General features: G+C 37.9%; 1 protein-coding gene across 1 annotated transcript in view; it reads left to right on the forward strand.

The window, feature by feature from the left end:
* The window catches only part of LOC120462985 (5-hydroxytryptamine receptor 3A), a 53,878-nt gene extending 31,870 nt beyond the window's left edge, over nucleotides 1-22,008 (forward strand). The window contains exons 5-9 of the mRNA XM_089128051.1: nucleotides 512-684; nucleotides 791-954; nucleotides 10,209-10,419; nucleotides 21,582-21,716; nucleotides 21,827-22,008. Coding sequence (XP_088984177.1) covers nucleotides 512-684; nucleotides 791-954; nucleotides 10,209-10,419; nucleotides 21,582-21,716; nucleotides 21,827-22,008 — 865 coding nt within the window. The remainder of the gene's footprint in view (nucleotides 1-511; nucleotides 685-790; nucleotides 955-10,208; nucleotides 10,420-21,581; nucleotides 21,717-21,826) is intronic.
* Nucleotides 22,009-27,826: the final 5,818 nt, after the last annotated feature.

Consider the following 27,826-nt stretch of genomic DNA (forward strand, 5'->3'; position numbering starts at 1 on the left):
ACAATAAAATATCAGCTACATTTTTAATTTGCAGATATTATTTGTAATTTTACAGTGTTTTGAATACAATTTAAAATGAAAGAAAATGATCGTCCTCTCAAGATCGGATTGAACAACTTCACAAACAGCATTGCCAGCTTCACTTATTACTAACCAGATTGACTTTATTTCTGCCAGACGTTTTTTGTTTTTTGTTTACTTTAGTCTTTCTCTGCTCTGTTGTATCTGATTGTTCTGTTGAAAACTGCAAATTTAGCAGAACTAATTTCTCAGATTATTTCATTGGTCATTGTGTTCACCTGTTATATCATTATTTCTCTTTGTTAGTTTCATGTATTGAAACCCTGAGTGCTTCTTCTCTCTGTGTTTTTGTCAGTGTTATGATGATATTAGAGATTGTGTTTGAGTTTATTCTTCCAGTTTTGAAAGAAATTGAAATTGAAACTGTTACTTCCTCATCTTTTGTGCTATATATTACAACCGTACAATGATTATTATTTTATCCATTTAGCATTAAGACAGAGTTTGGAACAAAGGAGTCTCCATATGTGCAGTTGGTCTGCTTTGGCTTCACAATCTCATCTGATGTTTTAGCTCTGACCACGGCCTGTAAGATGAACTTGTACAGGTTTCCCTTTGATATCCAAAGCTGCAATATAACACTTCTATCTTCAGCACATTCAGGTACATCTGAAACTCATGAACCAGTTTGACAAACACTTAAATGTAAGATAACATGATCTATAAACAATTTCACTTTAATTGAATTAATACAATTCTATTCCCACAGTAAATGAGCTTGTAATAGAATCAGGCTATTGGCGGCCTGATCTGCTGACCCTTGAGTCAAAGAAGGCCTTTCAGGCCCAGGGAGAGTGGGAGCTCCTCAGTATAAACACGACTCCCTCTAACAACACTTTCTTGTGGATTAACAGCAGTCAGCTGACATATCAGGTACAGAGCACAGTTTAAAACATTAAGTGAATATGATCAAACCAAATAGAAAAATATGTGCCAAAATTAGGGCTGGGCGATATATCGCACGATATTGTTATAAGCATCTCGTCAGTAAAGCCGGTTCCTTGATTAGTAGTAAATCTCCTTCACCTGCTTTCAGATGGAAGATATGATGCAGATATGAGTGTTAAATTAACACTCAATAGTGTTAAAGTTAATTAGATAATTAAGTGATTAATTTAGTGATGATTGAGCATTATTGAAGACACCTGATGTTAACAAGCAGAATCACTGAAGGAAAAAATCACAAATTGTAAGCCACCGTTATGGCGATCAGTGTTTGCTTTAGTTGAACTCTTGACCCTTATACTTTCACTTTAAATTTTGTTTGTCTGCTGTTATTGATTAATAACAGTCAAATGAACAAATAAAAGTGTGATCTGGTAGTGTTGGTTATGTTTTGACATAATCATGTTGTGATCTGAAAAATTAAACTTATTCAGATGAATTAGTTTAAACAAGCTGAGAAGCTGAGCCATATCGTATTAAATATCGCTGGAGATACGTCCTCGATATTAATGCGATATGGCTCAGCTTGTCAGTGAACTACGGCTCTTTGTAGTAAATGCCGCTCCATCTGAAAGCAGGTGAAGGTGATTTACTACTAATCAAGGAACCGGCTTTACTGATTAGATGGACATAACAATATCGTGAGTGAGATATATCGCCCAGCCCTAATCATTAGCCTATAAATCACCTATAAATAGGAGAGAGAGTATAGGGGGCACAAGCCATCAAACTGAAAGTGACAGGTTTATTGCCCCCCATAAAAATAAGCCCCGCCCCTTTTTACCCCTCCCATTTATGGACTGTACGTACACCGTTGGAAAATTCCCACGGTCTCCCCTCCTCTTTCCGCCCCCACCATCCCTTCACCACCACCCCACTTCTGGACTGGTCACGTGATTGTGGGAAAATTTTCCCACGAAATGGACCCCATCCCATCCGACCAGGGTTCGGCCTGTACAGCGGTTGTACACCTGTCTTGTTCGATGTAAAAATGTACAAAATTGGTGGAAAAACAATACATTTTCAATCTTTAAGGACGACATAAAACAAAGATAGGTTTAGTGATTTTTATTAAAAGAAAAAATCTTTTACACAGACTTGAAGTTGTACAAACAAATATTACAAGTTTCAAATACAATAACGTTGTAATATATTTTAGTGTTCTATTAAAAAGTTTTCTAAAATACATTTTTAGTGTTTCATTAAAAATACATGGCTTCATATACATTTTATGTTAAAAAACTTTAAAACAGTTTAAAAATGTATTAAAAAGTCAAAGATCGACCATTTTACAGAAAAAAGTCAAACAAGTGGGTTTTTTCATTACAGAAAACTGTTTTTCTAAACCATTATCAGTCAAACGGATTATCACAGGGTTTGGGATTATCGGATGTAGCGAGCGGATGTACACAAAGAAACATCGACTGGCTGAATAAATTTTGTACGGAACTTGGATTTCACAATCTCGCATTCCTCACAAGTTACGGAGCAGGTGCATTCGCACCGGATCCACCCCCTTTAACCTGCGTGAGCGGTGACGCGTCAGCGGACAAACCGGATGTGTGTATAGGGGATGTAGGACACAGGATTATTAAAGCAACTGTTGCCATCATACTGGAATATCTGATTGATAAGCAAATGAAGAAGGATTGCGTTGGATGTACCGTAGACCATCCGTCCCAAACAAGACACTCGTGTCTGTTTGAGCCTACACCGTATTATTTTTACGGTTGTTTTGACGAGATCCGTCTGAAACTCCTCAAGCCTGAGCTGAAAACTATCTTAGCTCAGGCTTTGAATCTGTATGGGGCTACCCCACACCTGCAAATTATCCAGGGAGCTGTGGAGACCATTTTGTTTGAGCTCAAAGATGAGATCTACATTGTGGAACATCTGGGGTCTATCAGACAGAAACTCGTCGATGAAAGCTGTGAGGAAAATATCTGCACGGCTGTCGAGAAGTGGAAACACGTTGATGCTGAAACCTCGGTTTGAAGATGGGAAACTGCTGCAGCTCCTGGATTGCCAAACATTTCTTTAAATCATATGTAAAACTAAAAAGTGTGTGTTTTGTAAAAACCTCTGTGGTTTTATTCCTTGTGTTTTTAATTAACTGAAATAAAAAGTATGTATGAAAACGAAAAATATATTTCGGTGTTTAATGATATATTTATCATGTATGTTTGTAATATAAATAAATAAAAAATCTCAACAACTTTTTTAACATGATTCATTCTTCTCTGAAAAATCACTGTATCAACATGAAAAAAAAAAAAAAAAAGATTTACTATGACCCCACGAACTCTGGGGTTAAAAACACACCACGCTGCAGCAGCATGTGGTAAGATTAGCTGATAAAGTGAAAGGCTGGTCAGTCAATAAAATATAAGCGCTGTCGTTTATGGGGGAAGATCAATAGTTTCAAACAGACTTAGTTGATATGGGTTTTGGAAATATAACTATGGTATTAAAATATATTATTACGGTTATTGATGTGTTCAGCAATTACATATGGACCAAACCTTTGGAAAAACGAGGTCTGTTGTGGTTAAAACTTTTACGTCTATTTTGAGAGAGGTGTCATGTCCTTGCAAAGTTACAAACAGATAAGGGTACAGAGTTCTTCAATAAAGATTTTCAACAGTAAAAAATAAAATAAAATAAAAACATCACCTTGCAACAGTCACTGATTTAAAAGTGAATATGGTCGAAATATTTAATACAACTTTAAAAGGACGTAGGCATATGTGGAGATATTTAACAATTGTAAACTTCTGATAATCATTGGTTAATCATACGTCTTTTCTTGCAATATTGATCTTTTTTCTTTTTGTCTATTTTGACGAATGCAAAATAGCCTTTCGTTGTTTGGGTGTGCTCCTGTATAATAACTTTAAAAAGGTAAAGATTTCTGGAAAGTCTCGAACTCATTTTAAACACCTTTCTGAACGTAGATCACAGGATAGTCAGACAGTAAATCTGTTCTGAGTCGAAATCTTTCAGGAGTCTGTGTTTTATAATCTATTAGTAGGTAGCTGAAAGGAAGACTAGTTCCATCCTGGTAAGTCTCAATAAATGGGGGCATGTGGCGACCCAAAACACCTATCTGTTGCTTATCTTGGATTTTTAAATTATTAAATAATATGCTTTAAGACTTATTGTTCAGATAGATTTAGTGTGGAAAAATGAATAGGGGGTCTTTTACCTGGTGGGTAATGAATCGTTCAATTTCTTTGAAGTGTTTTCAATGAATTTTATTATCAAAAGCATGTAACAGAACATCACATAAAAAGTGTATAAACATGTATAAATATACACATAATTATCAAACTTCACAGAGCACATTTTTGCCTGAATTATACATTAGACTCTTTACAAATAAGTCTTATGTCATTGTGGACCACTAACAATTCCTGAAAATGGATGCTGCAGTCTGCAGTCAAAACACTTGATTCATGCATATTTCACAAAATATCACTAATACCCATAGGGTAGTGTCCTATAATCTGGTAATATTATTCTTTTGTCATACACAATCTTTAACCTCTTCACGATCGTTCTATTACGCAGCGTAAAATGCCTCTTATCACGTGTGATGATCGAGGATTGTGGCACCAGCTCCTGCGTGTCACCATTCTCTACGTACGTGCACACGAGTCCTATCAAGCTTTGTAATGTGACTATCTCTGTATTATTTGCGTTGAGTGTAATACCTTTCGCTTTGAGACACGTTTGCCCGTTTGTCGTCTGAATCCCATATGACTTCGGACCCGAAGAAACAAAAACCGAAATCGTATCGTTGGGTTCTAATTCGCTCGTGAGCTGACCAAGATAAGATCTGGTCTCGGGAATCCACGAGCCGTTTTTTGATACAAAGATCACAGAATCTGTATCCACGTACAACACACGTTCGCCTAATTTATCCAAAAGATTATACAGCTCGAGTCGTGCGTAAGCTGTGGTGAAAGCGCCAATAAACACATTAACGCCGCGTGTTGGGCACGGATCTTGCTCTGGTGTGGACCACTGAATCAATGCCACTGAATCAGATACAAATGAGAAATGTTTTATCACATGCGCTCTGCTAAATAGACGCTGTGTGAACTCCTCTCCATCTGACAAAAGCTCTGTGGTCGGCAAATGAGTCCTGAGACAGAACCGACCCCACAGACTGTTCATAATAAGCTTTGTTATAGCTTGTTTTGCGGGGTTATGCTTTATTTTAGTGATGTCTAACTGAACGCCTTGTTTATCCAGATAATCATCGACATAAGCCTGTTTGTCCGCATCTGTCACTACATGAGAGGGGAACCCCGACGCTTCTTGTTTGAATTTGAGAAAAGTGTTGACATATCCGCTGAACAAAGTGTCCGATGTATTATCAAAATGCCCGACCTCATCAATTTTCAATATCTGATACCCATGACGGATAGCTCGTTGTAATTCCGCGGAGACCCATGTCCCGTTAATAGACCTCTCGTTGTCTGTATGGATGCATTGGGTCGTCTGGCCGCGATTTTCAGCGCAAGATCTACACAGAGGAAACATTAGTTTACCGTGACATCTGTAAGGCAGAACCGGGTGATAGAGTTTTCGTGGAGGTAAAACTGTCGCTTTTATTAATCCGAAATAATGATCTATTTCTTCAAAACCCTCAAAAATAATCTTCGGATGTCCGATAGGATAAGTCTTACTCGCCTGTACGTACGGATAGAGCGATGTGAAATCATAATAAGCCACTCGTTCATCATCAGCTGTTTCATGATATAGTTTATACGCGTTTGTGCGGCCTCCGTATAACGCATCTCGTGGCCTAAGTCTCTCAGGCGCTTCGTAAGAACCCATAAACTCAATCACAGCGGGGTCTGTTTGTTTCATGTGCTCCCAGCGGCACTCCCACATAGTAATCACTCGTAAGGAATACACTTTACGTAGTGTTTCTATCTTTTCATCCGATTGCCTTCTGAGGGTACCAAAAGATACTTTTGACAGGGGTTGAATTTCCTCCGAATTATATCGACAATCATGTCCGTGGTAAAAACAGCCCAGGAATTCCAAAGCTGTTTTTACCCCTTCAACAGACTCATAATAACCGTCAACATGATAAGGCCCAAAGGCTTGTTCTCCGTGGTTTAACGCATGCTGCACAGGTACGCCGCTCTTACGTGCATGAAAATGTAGCCATTGAATTGATGCGTTTGAGTATGTCTTGTATTGATTAATGTATGCGTGACTATGTGTCAAGGCCAGGGTGTCACGGGTGAGAAAATTAGTTTTAAATGTTTTCATGCATGTTCCCGCTAGTGTAATGGATTTAAACGGATCAATGTTTGTGATTTCAAGGAACTCCTCTCGATATCTCTTACATGCCTCTCGAAGGATCACAACGTCATTCCGACAGTAAAAAGCAAGCTCTTTTTTGAAGTCAAAGACACGGTTCGATACACTCGCATACCAGTGATTAAATTTAGTGCGTTCGGCTTGACTCATCGTCTCGTAACCGTAAAACTCTTTTGCGGGGTAGGGGCCAACATAATTGGTATTCTCCAATCTGTTGAAATGATGCGGAAAATACCCCTTATCATTTACCTTCAGGTTTAACGCCTCGGGGGCCGCTTTGAGCGAAAATGGGAAAAACTGGAAACTGTCCACGTATCTTTGTCTAAACGCCGCATCGTACATGTACAAAATGCGGCAACCCTGCATGATAACCTTTGGAGTTATCCCCTCGTTGGTTAGATGGTCTGCGAGAATATAAGAATCAAACCCTGAACTATTGTGAGCTATGAATGTGTAATCACTGTATTTTGGTCTTCTGAAATGTTAAATCAGACGTGCCGCGCAATCTGTTCCTCCAGCTTCAAACGTCTCGCCTGTCTGTGTCATTGCACATACAAAATTAGCCACGTGTTTATCATCCTGATACATTGTCTCAAAATCATAATAAATGTATTTTTCATCACACGTTTCAGACTTTAGAGGTTGGATGTAACAATCATGACTTCCCTCACTGGTCAAAATTTCGTGACAATGTACGCATCGCTTTGGGGTGCATTTGTGACACTTTAACTTATCACCTCCTTTTGGTACATTATAAAGAGTGTGACATTTTGAGCAATAATTAAAGGACTGACATTGAGATTGTTCACTGGTTACGAGCGATTCTTTATGCGTTCTGTTGCAGAAGATATTTCTACAATACCTGAGACAGTCTGGGCAATGTTAATAGCTTGTGGCATGCGTGCGACATTCGCTTGTACAGCAAATATTACATACGTATTTGCATTTGTGTGTTCTCTTGTCTTTATGTGCCTTGAAGCAGAATGGACAAACGTAACTTCCTCCGATGAATCCCTTTAAAAAATTTTATTAGATGATAATGTTGCTCGTGAACTTAATGATATAAATTGACTAAAAATGGTTTTAAACACTGTAAAACGTAAGTCTTTTTAAAAATAATGGTTTAGAAAAACAGTTTTCTGTAATGAAAAAACCCACTTGTTTGACTTTTTTCTGTAAAATGGTCGATCTTTGACTTTTTAATACATTTTTAAACTGTTTTAAAGGTTTTTAACATAAAATTTATATGAAGCCATGTATTTTTAATGAAACACTAAAAATGTATTTTAGAAAACTTTTTTAATAGAACACTAAAATATATTACAACGTTATTGTATTTGAAACTTGTAATATTTGTTTGTACAACTTCAAGTTTGTGTAAAAGATTTTTTCTTTTAATAAAAATCACTAAACCTATCTTTGTTTTATGTCGTCCTTAAAGATTGAAAATGTATTGTTTTTCCACAAATTTTGTACATTTTTACATCGAACAAGACAGGTGTACAACCGCTGTACAGGCCGAACCCTGGTCGGATGGGATGGGGTCCGGTTCGTGGGAAAATTTTCCCACAATCACGTGACCAGTCCAGAAGTGGGGTGGTGGTGAAGGGATGGTGGGGGCGGAAAGAGGAGGGGAGACCGTGGGAATTTTCCAACGGTGTACGTACAGTCCATAAATGGGAGGGGTAAAAAGGGGCGGGGCTTATTTTTATGGGGGGCAATAAACCTGTCACTTTCAGTTTGATGGCTTGTGCCCCCTATACTCTCTCTAATAGGTTCCAGAGACATGGCTCTTCTCATTCAGCACTTCATCTTTTTTTTCAGTGATTCTGCTTGTTACCAGGCTTAAACCCATCTAACAGAATTTTGTTATAAGAACGTTCTCTAAATATTCAGTGTTGGTCCTGGGAACATGAAAAATGTCCAGTTTTCTTGATGTTAGAGGAACGTGTTTTAAAAGGTATAATGTTCCTCAAACGTTCATTAAACTTTTCAATTAAAAATTCAACATGATTGTGATGTTCATTTCTAACATTCCAAGAACATAAAAATGTCCAGTTTACTGAATGTTACTCCACAGCAAAAACCCAAGAGTGTTAAAGACTCAAGAGTGTTAAAGTGTTAAAATTTGAGTGTTGTGCTAATTAAGTTATTGAGTGGTGATTGAGCATTATTGAAGACACCTGATGATAACAAGCAGAATCACTGAAGAAGAAAACTCAAATTTTAGTCACCATTATGGAGATCAGTGTTTGGTTTAGTTGGGCAGTTGACCTTTACATGTTTATCTTTAGAGTTTGTTTGGTTGCCGTATATGAGTTATGACTGCCAGATGAACAAAGAGAAAAAGTAATCTGATGGTGTTGGTTATGTTCTAATATAATTGTTATTTCACAATCATATGACTGGAATCACTTAGCTCAAGCAGTCCTAATCTCTGATTAGAATTTATATTAGTCATTACAGAATCAATCTGATTTAATAGCATAAAATCCAGATTTTTCAATATAATCCAAAAGATTTCTTTAAAATTGTTTTGATCAAAAGTTATTGAAAATGGAATTTTGTTTGGGTAAACAGATATCAATAATCAGCCTGTGATTATCAACAATGGTGACAATAATAAAGCATATTGCAGTGCATTCTGGGTGCCACAAATCAAAACTCATTCATAGCTCCCATCATACATTGCGGTATGAATAAATTATGATCTGAATTGTCTTACGAATCTCCTTTTCCTAATCGAATATTCTTTTTGTCACCATTGTGGAGATTCATACACTGAATCTATATGTCTGTGTGTGCCTAAATCATTAACTTTATATTAAACAACCTGGAACTTCTCAGTTAAATCACTTTGATTCTGTAATGACCAATATACATTCTAATCAGAGATTAGGACTACTTGAGTTCAGTGATTCAGGTCATAAGATTGTGAAATAATGATTATGTTATAACAAAACCAACACCATCAGATCACTTTGTTCATCTGGCAGTCATAACTCATGTACTGCAGCCAAACAAAATGTAAAGTTAAACATGTAAAGGTCAACTGCCAAACTAAACCAAACACTGATAACCATAATGGTGACTAAAATTTGAGTTTTCTTCTTCAGTGATTCTGCTTGTTATTATCAGGTGTCTTTAATAATGCTCAGTCATCACTCAATCAATAACTTAATTAGCACATTAACTTTAACACTCTTCAGTGTTTATTTAACACTCAAATTAATATATTAATACTCTTGAGTTTTGGCTGTGTAGTAACCTTGAGGAAACTGGATATTTTTATGTTGGAATGTTAGAAATCATGTTGAATTTTTAATAGAAAATTTAATTTAATGAACGTTTGAGGAACATCATACCTTTTAAACACGTTCCTCCAACATCAAGAAAACTGGACATTTTTCATGTTCCCAGAACCAACACTGAATATTTAGAGAACATTCTTATAACAAAATTCTGTTTGCTGGGTTGTGGCCCAGAACTGGCAAACAGTTGTCATAATCAAGACATTTCTGTCTTTGTTAATGTCAAGTTGTCATAACAAAGACATTTTAAACAATGTAAACTCTGTATTAAAAGTGTCATAATTTACCGAATGACACTTAATGACAACAGTCATAAACATTCAGAAAGACTCCTTCATGTTCATGACAGGTGTTATGTCATGTTTATGACAGTGTCATGTCAATCTTATGCACACCCCTTCAAATAAAGTGTTACCTTTTATTTATTTTTTTTTTTTACTGTGCAGTCAATCTCATGATTGCAGTAAAAATGTAAATTTTCTTTTTTTTTATTTGATTGGTGCATTTTGATGTGTTTTCTCTTCATGGCAGATCACAATTAAAAGGAGACCTCTACTGTATTTTACCAACATTATCCTACCAGTATGTTTCTTCCTTGTGCTGGATGTGGCCTCCTTCTTCATTGACTCAAGTGGATCAGACAAGCTGAGCTTTAAAGTGACTTTACTGCTGTCTATTTCTGTGTTTCTGCTGATTCTTAGTGACACACTGCCCTCTACAGCTGATAAAATCCCTCTGATTGGTGAGTCTCACATAGACATGATTGTCATCTTGTTAATAATGCAATCCTATAACTAAGGCTCAAGTCAAGGTAACACATCTTATGAAATATGAAACATTAAAACAACAGTATTCTCAGTATTCATAATTAAAACAACAGTATTCATTATTAAAACGACAGTATTCTCATAATAAATTAAAGGTGGGGTAGGTAGAAATTTTCTAAAAATCTTTTTCCCAAATTTGTTTAAACAGTCTATGTCAAGTCAAGTCACATTTATTTAAATAGCGCTTTTTACAATACAGATTGTATCAAAGCAGCTTCACAGTGATAACATGAAAATAATACAACACAGATCAATAATATTGTTGAATATTAAATGTCCCCAACTAAGCAAGCCAAAAACAAGGCAACAGTGGCAAGGAACCAAAATTCCATCAGGTGATTGAATGGACAAAAAAAACCTTGGGAGAACCCAGGCTCAGTCGGGGCCAGGGGCTCGTTCTTCGTACGTCGCTAACTCAGTTAGCTGGATTTGATTGTTGGCGATTTGCCATGATCTTGGATCGTTTGGTTCTTCGACACTCATCCTGGACTTGCTGTCATAGCAACAAGTCCGTCAGCTTGAACCTGCTCGCGAGCAGGCTTATTTCATGTAAACAGGATTAGATCGCGGCTGATACGGGAAGTCCTTCAGCGCAGTGCGATAGTGTAGCCTAATTTCTGAGATTTATTTTAGTTTTCTCGTGAAACGATCGTCGTGAGGGTGTTGTTTAAATACATTATTATTTTGTTGGAAATGCACATTAATGTTTGATTCGATGTCGGGCTTCAACAACAGTACAAAATGTTTGCATTGCCCTAAAATTATTTGCGAGTGGCTTCCTTTACACTATTGGAGATGCGGAGAACTTGATAAGCTTTCTGTTGTGCCATTCACAAAGTAGTGCTCTAAGTTTTTTTTTTTTTTTTTTGCCACAATGACATGAGCTTTGGCCAACTAAAGGGAAGATTTCAGGGTCTAAAAAGCCTGAGGGTTGCACCTGACAGGGCCTGTGACATTGCATGTGCCATATTACACAACACTGCCAACATCAGAAAAAGAAAAAAAAAATGTTTAATTAAGCCTAAAATAAAAGACAAGACAAATTTGCAAAACTCTATTTGCTTAGAGTTTTATTTCAATTGTTCTTTGTAAAGAAAAGCCAGTTATTCAGTCATCTTTTTAAAAGATATTATGCAACGTCAGCAATAGTACTCTGTGTGATTTTACTCTGAAGTTTATTTTGAAGCAACTCTATTTCTAGTGCAATTTTTTCTTAGTCAAGTTCTGTTTCTCCCCCTGATTTTTGTTTTTTCAAAATACTCTATTTTCTGTTGAAGACTCATATAGGGAACGAATTTAACCCTGTGTCGTTTGTGTCACACACATGCCTCATGCAACAAATAAAAAGCAAAAGTTGTCTCTACACTGCCCACCCCTGTATCACTGCTGTGTGCAGACTCTTAGGCCTTTCTGTACATGTGGACTCCTGTCAGAAATAATAGGCATAGGCACAAGTAGAAATCAATTAAAGCCATCAATTAAATTAAAGTACTTCCTCCAAAGGACAGTCATCTGAGAAGTTTTCTTCACTCTCCAGTGCAATGTGATTGATAGCTCATGGCAAAATATTTTTTACATTAACATAAGTTTATCAGTTTTTACTTTCACAAGACACAATTTATCATTACTCAAGATTTAACAGTTGAAATGACTAAACCAGCCAATTTGGATTATAGGTCTACTTCATTTAATGCAGCAACAAATTATTTCATAGTGTACAAAGATCATTTAAATCTCATTTCCCAGTGATGAAGGTGTTGCTGCTACTGGTCCCTGATGTGGGTCTGGAAGAACTGAACCCAGGGATGCCCTTCACAACAGGGCAATTCACATTCAACCCAAGGGTCAGCTGTTCTGCCGGGGGTCAGGAGCATCATTATTATTTTTTTCTCAGCCTTTTTCCTGGTTGCTTTTATAAACAGACAATCATTTATTTAACAGTGCCTTTTTAAAAGAGACTAGTAGGCCTATAAGGCCTAAAATTACCATTAAGTAGAATATTTTTGTACTTCACTTTGACCATGTCCATTATTATAGTGTGGTGACTCGACATTACAATGAACAAAGTAATTATGAAATTATGAAAATAAAAATAAAATAATAATAAGTTATTAAAACATCTAACATGGTCACCACAAACGCATTTAATTTGTCTTCTAGTTTTTCCAGCACTCTTTCCTGGCTTTTGCACACTTTGAGGTGTTCCCTGGCGTTTTAATTAAAGACTGAAATTCGGCATAACCTTGCATTAAAAGCGCTTGCTCTGCTTGGGAGAAAAACTGGGCGTGTTCTTTGGCCATGCTGAACAGCCAATAGCAGCGCTGCTGATCACTGGTTCTGCTATCGATACATGTCCCCTTTTAAACCAACGCGAGAACGCGCAGTTATCTCAGATAACTCAATCCAGCGATACTAATCATAAACAACAGGTGTGTTCGAAGAACCCAATTAGCCGGATCATGATTAGCACGATGATATCATCTTAGATCTCTCATTTGATCTCGGATGTTTTAAGCAACGTACGAAGAACGAGCCCCTTCTCCTCTGGCCAACAAAGGAACAGTGATTACAAAACAAATTGGATCGAAACATTAAGAGAATTGTTCATTTCCATCTGTTTGGAAGTCGAAGTAATCACGCCGGTTTGGAGACGAGATGTTGAGGATCAGTGCCGATGGCTGTCGTCTCGATGAGGCCGGCACTTAAGGATGAGTCGGGATGGGTCCAGGCGCAGGTCCACCATCAGGATAAACAGAGAAACTGATATTAGCGTAGACGCCATCCTTCTTTGAGGTACCAAGTACATCAGGATTTACAGGACGTGTTGCAGGTCTAAGCTATGAAGCCTATTTTTGAATTTAGGAAGTCTATAGTGTGTTACAGTAGGTAGACAACCAGAATGTGATTTTTACCGCCGCAGGTTTGCCGCGGCGGTAAAAGTTGAGGTGTATTTGCTGCCTTTGGCCGCTAAGAGGCGCTACAATCACAGACTTTAAAAAGTGTCCGTTTTTTGTGTAATCTTCAGCTGCGCCGCGGCTCTTTCAGAGCGATTGAAAAATGGTAGCAGATTAATTCAAGTGAAACGTAGTTAAATTAATTAATGAATCACAATACTGAAATTAAATTGAAAAAATAATGAAACCTTAAAACATTGCAGTCAAAACATATTAGGCTACATCAATGAGGCTTTACAATCGTATAAGACGACAGCGCATCAGCAGTCCAGCGATAGCTGTGTGGTTAACGCATCATCCTCAACCTCATGTACCTCCAAACGACGCAAGATCGAACCTCGTTACATGCTGTTGGCCGACAGCTTTTATGTTTATCCTACCGTTCTTGAAGCTTAAATAGGTAGCTTTTGCAATCCGTCCCTTCAATTTATAAACTGTAGGCTACTCACTGGATTCTCAAACTGTTCCCTCGGTTTAACAATTCGTGCCCACGGATTAATAAACCGTAGCCACGAGTTCCTATTCCCTGCTCTCAGATTTGTAAACCGTGCCCTCAGTTTTTGAAATATGTACCCACAAATTCATAAACCGTGTCCACGCTTTTGCAATCCGTAGGCTACTCACGGGTGTGTAATCCGGACTCGCGGATTTGTGGCTCGTCCCCGAGAATGTGCCGCATGATTCAACCAGGCCTCCTGTTTAGATGCGGGATGCATTGTTTTTAAAAGGACTTCACTTACAAAAAAAATAAATAAATAAATATAGCCTAAGACAAACACAAAGTTATAGGTCTATAAAAATAAAACATTCATAATTGTTTTACATATTCCTGTCTTAATTGAACTCATTTGAAGTTATAAACGCAAATAATAGGCCTAATAATAATATGCTATTATTATTACATTTAGGCTACATATTTATAAGACGCTTTTATAAAAAAAAAAAAAAGAAACAAAGCAATTCGTCAAATGTCAGTCATAATAGGCCTACTAGTTAGACAATAATAAAACAGGGCTGAGAATGTCACAAATATAGGCCTAAACACAAGATTTTGACGCATAGGCTGACTTTTTGCCTTTATTAAACATTTAAAATATTCGCAAATTAATACTATGAAAAAAAAATAGATTTTGCTTTCTAAAAACTATATTTTGCCCGCAGTGCTAAATGAGAAGAGCATGTGAGAGATGATTTATAGGTGATTTATAGGCATGTGTCTGAAAAATAACGACGTTTTCTTGTTATTGTGAGTTTACACAAATAAAGTAGTTGCAAATAATGTATTATGTATTTTTTTTCCGTATGACCAGAAATGCTAGATTATTTTAAATTGTTCCACTGTTGATAGGAACATGCAAGTGTTTGCGGCCGCGGCAGTGACATGCACACAAACAGTTGGATATACGTTAAAACCTGTGTTTGTTTGTTAGAATCGTAGCCTATTATTATTGTCTAAGACTGACGTTTGACGAATTGCTTTGTTCTTTTTTGTGGATAAAAGCGTCTTCTAAAATAGGCCTGTAGCCTAAATGCATTTTTATTTGCATTACTAGGCTACTATGAATGAGTTAACCGACGACAGTAATATATTTAACATAAAATAATTTATAACTTATAACCAAACCTTTTACAGTTTTTGAACTGTGTTATTATTATTATTATTATTATTATTATTATTATTATTTTCGCTTATTATAGTACTGAGCTTTTTCCTCTAAAAATTTACTTTAAAGATAAAAGTATCCTAAATGTATTTTTTTTTTTTTAAATGCAAGAAATGATCCATTTTAAAAAAGGATTTTAAAAACAATGCAATGCATCCCGCATCTAAACAGGAGATACGCATCTTCATGAGACTGTGTTGTGAATCATGCGGCACACTCTGGGGGACGAGCCACAAACCCGTGAGTCCGGATTACAAACCCATACGGATTGCGAAAGCGTGGGCACGGTTTATGAATTTGTGGGTACAGATTGCAAAAACTGAGGGCACGGTTTAACGTATGTCACATTTGAGTTCACGTCAACGCAAGATTAGCAACACATGAAATGTTCTAAACTCCCCACCACCATTATAATACTACTAGTATTGCTAAGGTTTTCAGTAATTGTTATTGCAGCACGCAGCGCATCTTGTTCAAATTCCGATCGGCTCGAACAGAAACCTCGAACAAGAAATATAATTACTTTGACCCGTGATAGGCGATGCTAAACGGCTAACATTCCAATGCCGACCGGCAGCATGAGCAAGTTGTCAAACTGATAAAAAGCCACGTAACACGTCACACCATAAAAGAATAAATAAATGTTTACCTGCTCAACAAAAAGTCATCCCGTGTCAGCGTCGTTTTCAGTCCCAGATCTCCCTGAAGCTTTCTCCAATGGTCAATGAAGGACGCTATATTTATCCTACTTAGAGTCCGGCGTTCTTCACATTTCTATTTAATCTCTGATCTTTCCTCCACAGACTTTCTCTTTCGTCCAAACTTTACAGTAGAGGCAAGCAGGGGCCGCTTGCTGTTGTTTATATTTTTTATCCATTGCTTTATGCATTGCTGATCTGACGCTACTAGCTAGCTACCGTAGACAGTCTGTCAGCTGTTTGCTCACGCACGGAGGGGGGCGGGGGCGGGTGCGGTTGGGTTGGAGACGTGAGCGCCAAGCGGAGTTTCAAGTGGAGCTGGTGATTGGATGAGAGCAGTTGACCAATATAAGCTGTGCGGCTGCACAGCTTACATTGGTCAACTTTTCTGCGGCTGTACAGCCAATAGAGTGAATGGATTTTTTAAATTCTTTTTTCTATTCATATTGTTAGGATTGTACTATATAACCATAACCAGCATCTAAACAAGGATATTAATAATGAACAATCTTTGAAATCGTATACCCTAGCTTTAAGCGAATATCGTTTATTATCTTTATGAGCGCTGTCTCTGTGCTGTGATGCGATTGGAAATCAGATTGAAAATGGTCAAAGTATCCATTTAAGCTTAAGAAATTGTTCAGCTGATTGAAGACAACCTTTTCAATGATCTTGCCTATGAAAGGAAGATTTGAGATCGGTCTATAATTGCTCAAGATGGTCTTATCCAGATTGCTCTTTTTCAGGAGGGGCTTGACAACTGCAGTTTTCAGGGAGTTCGGAAAACTCCCAGAGCGAAGTGAGGCATTTACTACTTCTAGGACAGGGGTCTCAAACTCAAATTAACTGGGGGCCGCTGGAGATAGAGTCTGGGTCAGGCCGGGCCGCATCAAGTATTCAAAAAAAAAAAAAATGTATTTAAGTATTCCAAACTGATCCAATCTTCTCAATCTTTATTATTAACGTTTCTTCTGAACTGTTCCTCTGAAGTTGAGCATTCCTTTCTGTACGTGATTGGTTCTTCATGAGCTGTCCTTCTGACAATTGAAGTTAATTTTACAAACTTTGTCTTTTTCATATACACATCTTTGTGATGATAGTCAAATTTGCTTTTTATTTTCTTTATACAACACTATTATATTAAATGTTTTTTTTTTCCAAAAGGCACATTTCCTTTTATGATACTTAGAAAAACAATTATTGCTTTTGAAATACAAATAATTATTTCTACACATGTATAGGCAAATTACTGACTTTGCACATATCAAAGCAAACCTTCTTATCAACCTGTTGGACCAAGTTCATTACATGAACTAGTTCAAAGTTCAGTTCACAAATTTTAAAATGAACTAGTTAAAATTAACTTTTTTTCCATATGTTGCTGCGAGCTTCTTTTTTATTATTATAGGCTATTATTATTGCCACAGCCCATATACAACCACAGATAACAATCATTTTATCGACGGGCAAAGTTTGCACAGACATGTAAGATTTTCCCATCCTCACCGATCTCATAAAACCCTTTTAAATGATCTTACGACGCCTCCTCGCTCCTCGGTTCACAGACACTATAATGAACAAGTTCACTGTAACGTTCATCAGGCAGTAATACAGTACGCTACGTTCAGTTCACGTTCGCCCAAAATATGAACGAGTTCAACTTTCATTGCCTTCAGACACAACACATTACAAGCTCAAAATGATTATTCTCACATTGTTTTAGAGCAGGGGTATCCAACACGTCGCTCGCGAGCTATCATTAGCTGTGGCCTGATTTGGTGGTGGTAGCTCGCCTTGGGCATGTTCACATATCGCGCTCACATATTTTGCACGGTCAAGTACGTTTCAGATACGGTGCGCATCAAGCGCCGAGCGCGCTCATAATTGAAGCGACGCGCTCATTTTTTCCAGGCGCAGTATATTTGTACTTCGTGGTTGTCTATGACAACTGACAACAAACCCACCGTAAGCTGTCACGAGACTATATATGGTAGCCCATAAGGGATAAAAATAATAATAATAATAAAAAAACGCGGCAAACGCAACGGCGGGCCGCACTAACATTAAACTTTAATATCAAGTAGGGGGCCACAAAATGCGGCCCGCGGGCCGCGAGTTTGAGACCTCTGTTCTAGGAGATCTGCTTCTAAACAGTTTAACACACTTTTGAAAAAAGACGTGGGAAGTGCGTCAAGGGCGCAGGTGGATGTTTTAAGGTGCTGTACGGTTTCTACCAAAATTGTGCCATCGATTTCTTCGGAATCAGACATAGTAACTACTTTCTCAGGTTGTGGTCTGATCTGCCTGACCCCAGAGCAACTCAAGGATGTGCTGATCACCTTTCTGATGTTATTGATTTTCTCAGAGAATAAAGAAGCAAACTCACTGCATTTCCTTTCTGAGAGCATTTCTATGGGAATCTGGCTCGGGGGGGTTGTCAGTCTCTCTACAGTAGCAAAAAGAGTGCGTGTGTTGTTTATATTGCTGTTTATAATATTTGAGAAGAAAGTCTGTCTAGCTTTGCCTAGTTCCCTATTGAAAGCATGGATGCTGTCTTTGTAGATGTTATAATGGACTACAAGTTTTGTCTTCCGCCACATGCGTTCTGCTCTTCTGGATTGTCTTTTCATATTTTGCACTGCTGTTGAGTTTCTCCAAGGTGCTTTTTGTCTGCCACTATTCTTCCTGACTTTTACAGGAGCAATATCATCAATTACACTCTTAATTTTTGAGTTAAAAGAATCAAGGAGAAAATCAACAGAGTCAGCAGATATGCTTGGTTTTAAAGATATAGCCTTCATAAATAGCACACCAGTGTTTTCATTTAAGCATCTCTTCTTGACAGACACAGATCTAGCTTCAACTGCAGGAGAGATCAATATATCAAAGAAAATACAGAAATGATCAGACAGTGCTACATCCTTAATAACAATCCACAATCGATGAGATGTTTAAACCCGTACTGATAAGTAAATCTAGAGTGTGTCCACGATTGTGTGTGGGACCGTGTGCATGCTGAGTCAGATCAAAAGTTTTTAAAACAGTTTTGATTTCTTTTGCCATATTGTTTTCTGCATTATCTATATGAATGTTGAAATCTCCAGCAATGGCAAAACAGTCAAACTCAGAGGCAATTGTTGATAACAGTTCTGCAGAGTTGGTAAGTTACGTGTGGAAGTTTTCTTTTTTTCAGAAGAATCTCTGTTTTTTCAGAATTTAGTAGTATGAAATTACTACTCATCCAATTTTTTATATCAGCTATGCATTCCGTTAATTTTGTGAGTTGGTAAGTTTCGTTAGGTTTTGAAGAAATATACAACTGGGTATCATCAGCATATGATATCTCCTAATGGTAGCATGTACAGAGACAGCAGCGGTCTGAGCCTTGTGGTATGCCATACTGAACTTGTGATCGATAAGACATCTCTTCATTTACTGCTACAAACTGATAACGGTCAGATAAGTATGATTTAAACCATGCTAATGCAGTTCCACAAATGCCAACATAGTTTTCTAGTCTATTTAAAAGAATGTTGTGGTCAATTGTGTCAAATGCAGCACTAAGATCGAGTAACACTAATAGAGAGATACAACCATGATCGCATGATAAGAGCAGATCATGTGTGACTCTGATGAGAGCTGTCTCGGTACTATGATGTGGTCTAAATCCTGACTGAAAGTTCTCGCAGATATCATTTCTTTCAAGAAAGGAACACAGTTGTGAGGATCCTACTTTTTCCAGTATCTTTGACAGAAAAGGTAGACTTTTTCAGACTACTTACATTTTAATTATGTATTGGTATAGACAGTTTTAACATATTTGGGAAAAAGTTTGTTTTTTTAAAGAAAATTTCGACCTACCCCACCTTTAAATATATCTGTGAATTTAGGGATTTATTGTTGAACGCTCGCAAATCCTTTCATATTTGTGTTGTGTTATTAAAAAGAGTATGCACATCAACCTACTTCAAAAGAAATACAACACCATCTGTGCACTTTGGGTATGGGGAGAGTGGGGCGTCTTTCATTTAAAGGAGTAGTTCACTTTAAAAAAAAAAAAAAACTTTTGCTGATAACACTAATGTGTTTTAATTTGTTCATCACTAATGTGTTCTAAAGGTATTCATCACAACAATCACTTACATATTCACTTAAATATATCGCTGCAACACTGCGTCAATGTTACTTTTAGTGTGGACACTACAGGATTTTCCTGTGGGGTTCAAAGGGTTAACAGTGTAAGATGAAAATACACACCCACAAAGGGCCAATCCCAATTCTACCCCTTACCCCTTCACTTTTTCCCTAGCCCTACCCCTTCACCTTCCCCTTGACCCTTGAAACAGAGGGCCAATCCCAATTCTACCCCTTACCCCTTCACTTTCCCCTTCCCCTCCGTTTTGCGCGTCCACGTGAAGGGGTAGGGTTGTCCCAATTCTCTTTTGGTTGGAGGGGGAGGGCTAGGGGGAAGGGCCAGATAGCCCTTCAAACGAAGATTTTTCGGGAGCACACTTCAAACGAAGGGGTATGAGAAGTGTCACTGCTAACCCAGGCTGGCTGCCCAAGCGACAAAGGAGACCGATAAATTTAAGTATTTGTGGCTTTAATAAGTATTGTAACGACAAATAATGATTTGCTTTATGTTACATTCAATATTGTGTTCATATTTACGGACATTTTCTTCACAGAAACGTTTGTAAAAAAATCGCTAAAATTACTGTAGTTTGCTAACGATAGTCCCGCAACATATTTTCGTCGTCTCCGTTGTTTCCTGCGAACTTCACAAGATAAATGCAAGAAAATAGCTGTAACCCACGCGACTGAGAACTGCAGCTGTCGACGGCATAAACATCCGCACATCTCCTGTGACGTAGGCGCTCTAGCGACGACTTATAATGACGTTTAACGGAGGCGTAGTGGTGTCCCATTTCTTAGGGGAATATTTTCACCCCTACGCATTGCCACTCTGTTTCAAGGGTCAAGGGGAAGGCGAAGGGGTAGGGCTAGGGGAAAGTGAAGGGGTAAGGGGTAGAATTGGGATTGGCCCAGAGTGGCAATGCGTAGGGGTGAAAATATTCCCCTAAGAAATGGGACACCACTACGCCTCCGTTAAACGTCATTATAAGTCGTCGCTAGCGCCTACGTCACAGGAGATGCGCCGATGTTTATCACAACTTCCAAGATCCCGTCGACAGCTGCAGTTATCTCAGTCGCGTGGGTTACAGCTATTTTCTTGCATCTTGTGAAGTTCGCAGGAAAAAACGGAGACGACGAAAATATGTTGCGGGACTATCGTTAGCAAACTACAGTAATTTTAGCGATTTTTTTTACAAACGTTTCTGTGAAGAAACTGACCGTAAATATGAACACAATATTGAATGTAACATAAAGCAAATCATTATTTGTCGTTACAATACTTATTAAAGCCACAAATACTTAAATTTATGGGTCTCCTTTGTCGCTTGGGCAGCCAGCCTGGGTTAGCAGTGACACTTCTCATACCCCTTCGTTTGAAGTGTGCTCCCGAAAAATCTTCGTTTGAAGGGCTATCTGGCCCTTCCCCCTAGCCCTCCCCCTCCAACCAAAAGAGAATTGGGACAACCCTACCCCTTCACGTGGACGCGCAAAATGGAGGGGAAGGGGAAAGTGAAGGGGTAAGGGGTAGAATTGGGATCGGCCCTAAGTCTTACAATTCGAACATCAACAACAAAGTACCAGGGGTGTATTTTCAGAGGCATGATGTATTTTGCTGTCTTCACAGGGGTTTACTGCAGTGGGATTTTCTGTCTTATTGGCATCAGCATTTTGGAGACCATCATTGTGAATTATCTGATGGCTAAAGGATCTAAGAGCAGAACAGCAGTAGAAAACACAGCAGCTGCTACTGGATTCGATGGTAAGAATCTACACAGCTATCAGCAATTCCCAATCGAAGAATTGTATATGAGATGATACTGACAACAATAATTATTGATCCACGGTCATGCTTTGTTTTTCTTCTCATAGACGGTGTGAGAGACCTGCAGAGCCCTCCAGACTCAGTTATAGATCAGAACGAGATGCAGAGAAGCTTCAGCTGGACCAGAGTGGCAAGAATCTTAGATGTGACCTCCTTGGTTCTTTACATTATCACCATTATTGTGTTTCTGTCTGTGCTTGGGAAGCTTTGGGTTCTGGAATGGTATTAAATACAGTACATGAGATAACACACAACCCAGTCGACACTTTGATTTCACAGTGATCTCTCCATGTTATGGCCACAATGAGTGAAGTGAAAAATAGCAGACAATAAAATATTATCGCTTTTTCAAATTGCTTATATACAATTTCTGAAACTATCGCTAAATTTCTTCAAACAGACACAAAACTATAAAACATGCACACAACATGCAAAACATCATACATCTCTTGCAAAAGCAAACACATAATTTAAAACTATTTTAATTCATCCAAAAATTATGTTTTTGCTCAGTAACTCTACACACAAACATAAAATGATTTGCCACATACACACAGTTGTGAAAAATGTAAAGCTCTCTTGTGTCTTTTGCTTGTTTGGTATGTGGTGGGGTGTACAGGAGTTTGTCACACGTACATATATGTGCACAAATACACTGTGCAGTATGTACACACAATTGATGAATGTTTCAGTTATTAGAAAAAAGGGTTCTATATATGTATCATTGGGTTCTTTACTCAACTCCAACGGACATTTTATGCTAAAAATTGTTCTATAATGACAAGAAAGAACACTTTTGGCACAAGGGTTCTTTAAAGGCTATTATTCATTCATATATTACATTATTCTGCAACATTTTGTAGTTGTTATTAAATTATTATAAATATATATTATAAACTGTTGTAGTAACTTAATATCACATTTTAATCATGCAGATTTTTGGAGGATAAATACTGAAATGGCACTCTTTGTGTGATATTGATTAATTACATTTTTTAACCACCATATCTTGAATTTTGTGATCATTCATGCATTGCATTTTAGGGGTTCCAAATATATAGAATATATAGATATAGAACCTTTTCTTCTAAGAGTGTATACTGAATCAACACTGTGACTTGAGCTGAATAATGACACTTTTGGCTTGTTGTAGCTGCTGTTCAGTAGAATTTGAATTTGTTTCTGTTGTTAAAACAATCTGTATTGTATAAAGCTATAGAAATAATGGTGATGAATTACCAATATGTGTATAATCAAAAAATATATTTACAAAATAAATAGAAATGCAAGGGTGAAAAATGTATTTGTTTGTTGTTTTGATTTCTAAGTGTTTTTTTTAAACTGCTTACACACTAAAAGTGGAACTTGAGGCTCACTCAGTAAAACCATTCACAAATTTTCAGACCAAGTCTGCAAAACTGCAAACTGTAATGACTCAGTGGGGCGAGATTGATCCATATGCAACGAGTTTATTAAACAGAAAAGTCAGGGTAAACTCAGGGTAATAATAATAATAGGAGGCAGACTGAGACGTGAGTCGAACCGGGCAGGAGGTTCAGGAACTTTCAGTATCCTGGGACAGCCTTAGTGCCGAGGTGGGCGGCAGAGAATCAGAATCCGGGACGGGCAGGAGGTCGAGAGGCAGGCTGCGGACAATCAGACAAGGTTATATCAGCGTGGGTCAGAGGAATCAGATAGACAGAGGAATAGGAGAATTGGTTACTGCTTTTATTCTTTGCATGATTGTGTTTATGGGGTGCAATATAACATGTATTTGTGTTTTTTCTTTTTTTAAAAGTCTTATTTTTCATAAACTTCACCTTTATTGTCAGCCGCGCTCTCCTCTGTCCTCGAACGAGCGGTCGACTTCCTGATTCTATGAAACCGCTCCCGCAGAAACAGGCAGTGGGCTCAGATTGGTTAGTTTGGGCCGGTGTATTGTGATTGGCTAAACTGTTGCTCACATTGTCCGGAAGGTTAACGCCCATTACCTTTACGGGCGAAACGTGCATGTCATGAGCTCCGGTCCAGATGTAAATAATGGTGTCGAACTGCAGTATCAGTTTGAGGCAGAATCAGACAGAGAAAGCCGCAATGAAGAGAGGCAAGCAGAACCTCACCACACACTGCTCTTACTAAACGTTTCTGAATGATAATTTGCCTATATTTTTTTAAACTTTATACACGTTTGTTTTACACTGACTGGCTACTAACGTTATATACACAAACAGCGTTGGCATTGGTTTACGTTCTTGATCAAATCGAAAATAACGTCATAAAGCATATATACATGAAAATACATTTACAAAATTAGTACTTATAAAAAAAATTAGTCCATATTGTTTGTACGCGTTTGTCGTAGACACAAAATAGCATAACTAGTAGCCTAGTGGCTATAAAGCCAGCGCTGACATTTGATAAAAAATAAAACACAAGGCTACGTCTGAAATTAAACATGCAAATACATTTAAAATGATTAAGTCTTGGCCTACTTACAGGTTGTGGCCCAACAACTGCTGCCTCTGGTTTTAAAGTTGGAAGTGCTTCATGTAGTAACAGTTTCTTGTTGAATCCGGTGTTGAACTTGTGGAGATTCTGGAAGCGGTCTTCGTAAAATGCGCAGCACAGAGAGCTAGATTACATCATCATTTTTAGGAACATAATCAAACATAAACTGTATCCATTGTTGACGAAGTACAGCGTCCTTGGGAAGCTCGAACACAGAAGACCTGACAGCTGGATGATCAAACGTGTGTTACAAACACACATGTTTCTAAACAAACAAACCTTTATTTATTTATTTATTTATTTATTTTTCATGTTTCCTTGGTTGGAACATATTTGTATTTATTTTAGATAATTCATATATATTGCCAAATGACCATGGCAAGTGGAATTTGTTTGTTGATTCAATGCAATTTATAACTTTCATGAATTGATTACAATTGATTTCCCTGAAGCAATGTGGGCTTAAGTGTCTCGCTCAAGGGCAAGATCTTCATTGAATGGCCAAACTACATGACTCCTCGCAGGTCATATTCTATGTAAAGATCCATCACTATAGGGTGGGTGACAGCTGTATTGACAGAGTTTTATTTTATTTTAAAACTATTATTTTTTTATTATTTTTTAGACATTTCTTGGAGTTAAAAAGGTTGTAAACCATGTTTGTCCTTTTGCCTTTGAGCAAAAATATCTGTGGAGAATGTACTGTCCCCATTAGGTACACAGCGTGGCTTTGAAAATAGCAATAATGAATGATAATAATGAAAATAACACCATCAATAAACATAACCAACAACATCTGATCACCTTTTCTCTTTGTTCATCTGACTGTTAAAATTTAATTACAACAGCCGCACAAAATGTTAAGGTAATCATTCCTTAAAAGTCAACTGCCCGACAAAAGCAAACACTGATCACCATAATGGTGACTAAAATATAGATTTTCTCCTTCAGTGATTCTGCTTGTTAACATCAGGTGTCTTCGAAGACTTAGTTATGTCATTAACTTTAACACTCTTGAGTCTCGATCCAAATATACTCCCAGGAGAGTTCATTTAACACTGGAGTTTTTGATTTTTGATTTGGACTTTTACTTTCTGACCCCTGGACTTTCCACCTTTGCTCTAGAGCAGGTGGGGCAAGGAAAGGTTGGGTCGTTGGGTAGCCAATTCTTTCTTTTGGGAGGGAGCCTATGGTACATAGAAAAAATGCAGAACTGCCGTCCTTTTGACACAGGGGTTAAGATCCCTTAAAGACATGAAGACCTGCTGTGCCCAAGGGACAGACAGTCCTTGATGCCTCCAGTCCGCTTGTTCAGGTAGGAGGGCCCACACTGCAATCCGAATGGGAGAGCCTCGATGGTAAAAAACATGAACGGTCACACAGTGATTCGGAGAGGAAGAGCCCCCACAGTGCCGAACGGAAAGCTCACAATGCAATTCGACCGGGAGGGCTCCCGCTGCGTTTTGAAGGAGAGAGACCCCCAATTTGTAAATGTATAAATAGGAAGTTCACTCTGCAATTAAAACAGGAGAGCCTACATTGTAAGATGCAAAATGGTCGAAGCATTTTTATTTATTTGGTGTTCGGGTAGGCCCTTCTGGGCTGCTGTGGTGCCTGCCCCTATGATTAAGGAGTGGAAAGAGAATGCTAGGTTGGGATGTCGGAACTGTTGAGGACTGATTTTTTGTTTGACGGAAGTTCTTTTGGAACCGATAACTGGAGGCAGGGAGATTTTTATCATCAATAAAAAGAGGGTCAAGAGGTGAGGTAATTTGGGATTTCCCAATTCTCAGTCCAGGGGCTATGGACTGATATGGTTGAATGGGGGTTGTTGGTAAACTGAAAATGAAAATTGAATGACCATTTCAACTGATCGATTTTTGATCTTTTTTGATGTTGAAACCCATGGGGTCATGGTTTATTACTTGAAGGTCAGAGATTGTAGGATGTATGAAATGGAGACAACGTTGATGGATGGACTCAAGCAGTTGGATGTGCTTTCTGGACTGGACCCATGACTCAGAAACATACAGTAGAGTGCAGAGGACAATTGCCTTGTAAACTTGGATCTTAGTTAGCAGGCACAGTGAGCAGTTCCTCCAGAGACACATTTTTGTAGGTGGCCGAAGGAGCTAGCCTTGTTAAAACCAGACCATTCTCAGTTGTAACTGAGATATGGTCTGGCAAAGCGTCATAGACAAATCATTTCCAGAGGGGCGTCACCACCGGACGTCGCGGGTGGACCTAAAACCAATCAGAGTGATGAAGGAGATGATGTTTTCAGAGCGGCGGCTCCGAGTGTTGTTCTTTGCTCGGTTTTTAACAAAGAGGAAACATTCAAATCGCTTAAAAACAGACGCGATAGCTGATTCGAGCGAGTGAGGTTCGACCATCTTTGTAATGTAGGCTACAAAATCTGCTTCAAAATCCCAGCGCTGTCATCATAGTGTAAAGCCCGCTCTAACGTTTCTGATTGGTGCCGTGATTTCTGCAGACTGGAAATGGGTTTGAATGAGCTCTTTGTCAGACTAACTTTTAGAGCAAATCTAAATTTGCCGGAAGTTGTCTGGGTTTTCCCAGGCTACGAAGGAGCTACAGGCTTTGGCAATTCGGTGGTCCACCTCCTTGGATATTGTTGCAATCACTTGAAATAACACGTGGATTATAGTTAAATAGGTGTCTTTTGATAACTCCTGGTACATAACTTCCGTTTTCTTCAGGCTTATAGTCAGACCAAATTCGTCCAAAACCTTACGGAAATGCAGAATAATTTGAATAATTTTATCTGACTCCAATTATAAGTGATTTTTTAGTTTTTATTTTAGCAGTTGATAATCAGATTAGTTGTGGATGCTGTTGTTGTTTTTTTTATATGGAGTTTTCAAACCATAGACAAAGGTTTCTTGAGCAAGTCTTCTTTAACCTGTTGATTTTTGTTCATGGTATTCAGCTAAATTGAAATGTTTTGCGATAAGTTTTAAAATAAATGTGAATGATTTAAAAAAAATTGTTTTGCCTTATTGGAATCGAAATAAGAAATCGTTAATAATCGGAATTGATAAGTAGAATCAGAATCGAATTGTTAAAATTCAAACGATATCCAACCCAAGTAATCGGACTGACTGCCCAATCGAACTGAAAAGCCTTCATGTAAAACCTTATTGAGTTCATATAGAGCTCAATCCGAAATGCCCCGTTTACACGAAGGGTAGGACAAGGAAACATTTGTTTGAATACTATGTGTAAATGTGGCCTAAATTTCGAATGGGGTGGGATCAGAATTTCAAATCAGATAGCGGGATTTAGACCTTTTCTAAATTCTATTCTGATTGAAAGGACATGTAAACACTTGATTGGATTGAAAACCGAAAATTTTCAGTCACAGGGAAGTGAAACAGGTTGGATCATAATTCGTTGTGTTCGGCTGTCCAAACAGGTCGTTGGTAACTTTTCCCTTTACGAATATATATATATATATATATATATATATATATAATTGTTAATTTATTAAAGATTTAAATGTTAAAGTATTATAAATA

Source organism: Pimephales promelas, chromosome 3 (genome assembly GCF_988280905.1).
Source record: "Pimephales promelas chromosome 3, fPimPro1.hap1.1, whole genome shotgun sequence".
NCBI lineage: Eukaryota > Metazoa > Chordata > Actinopteri > Cypriniformes > Leuciscidae > Pimephales > Pimephales promelas.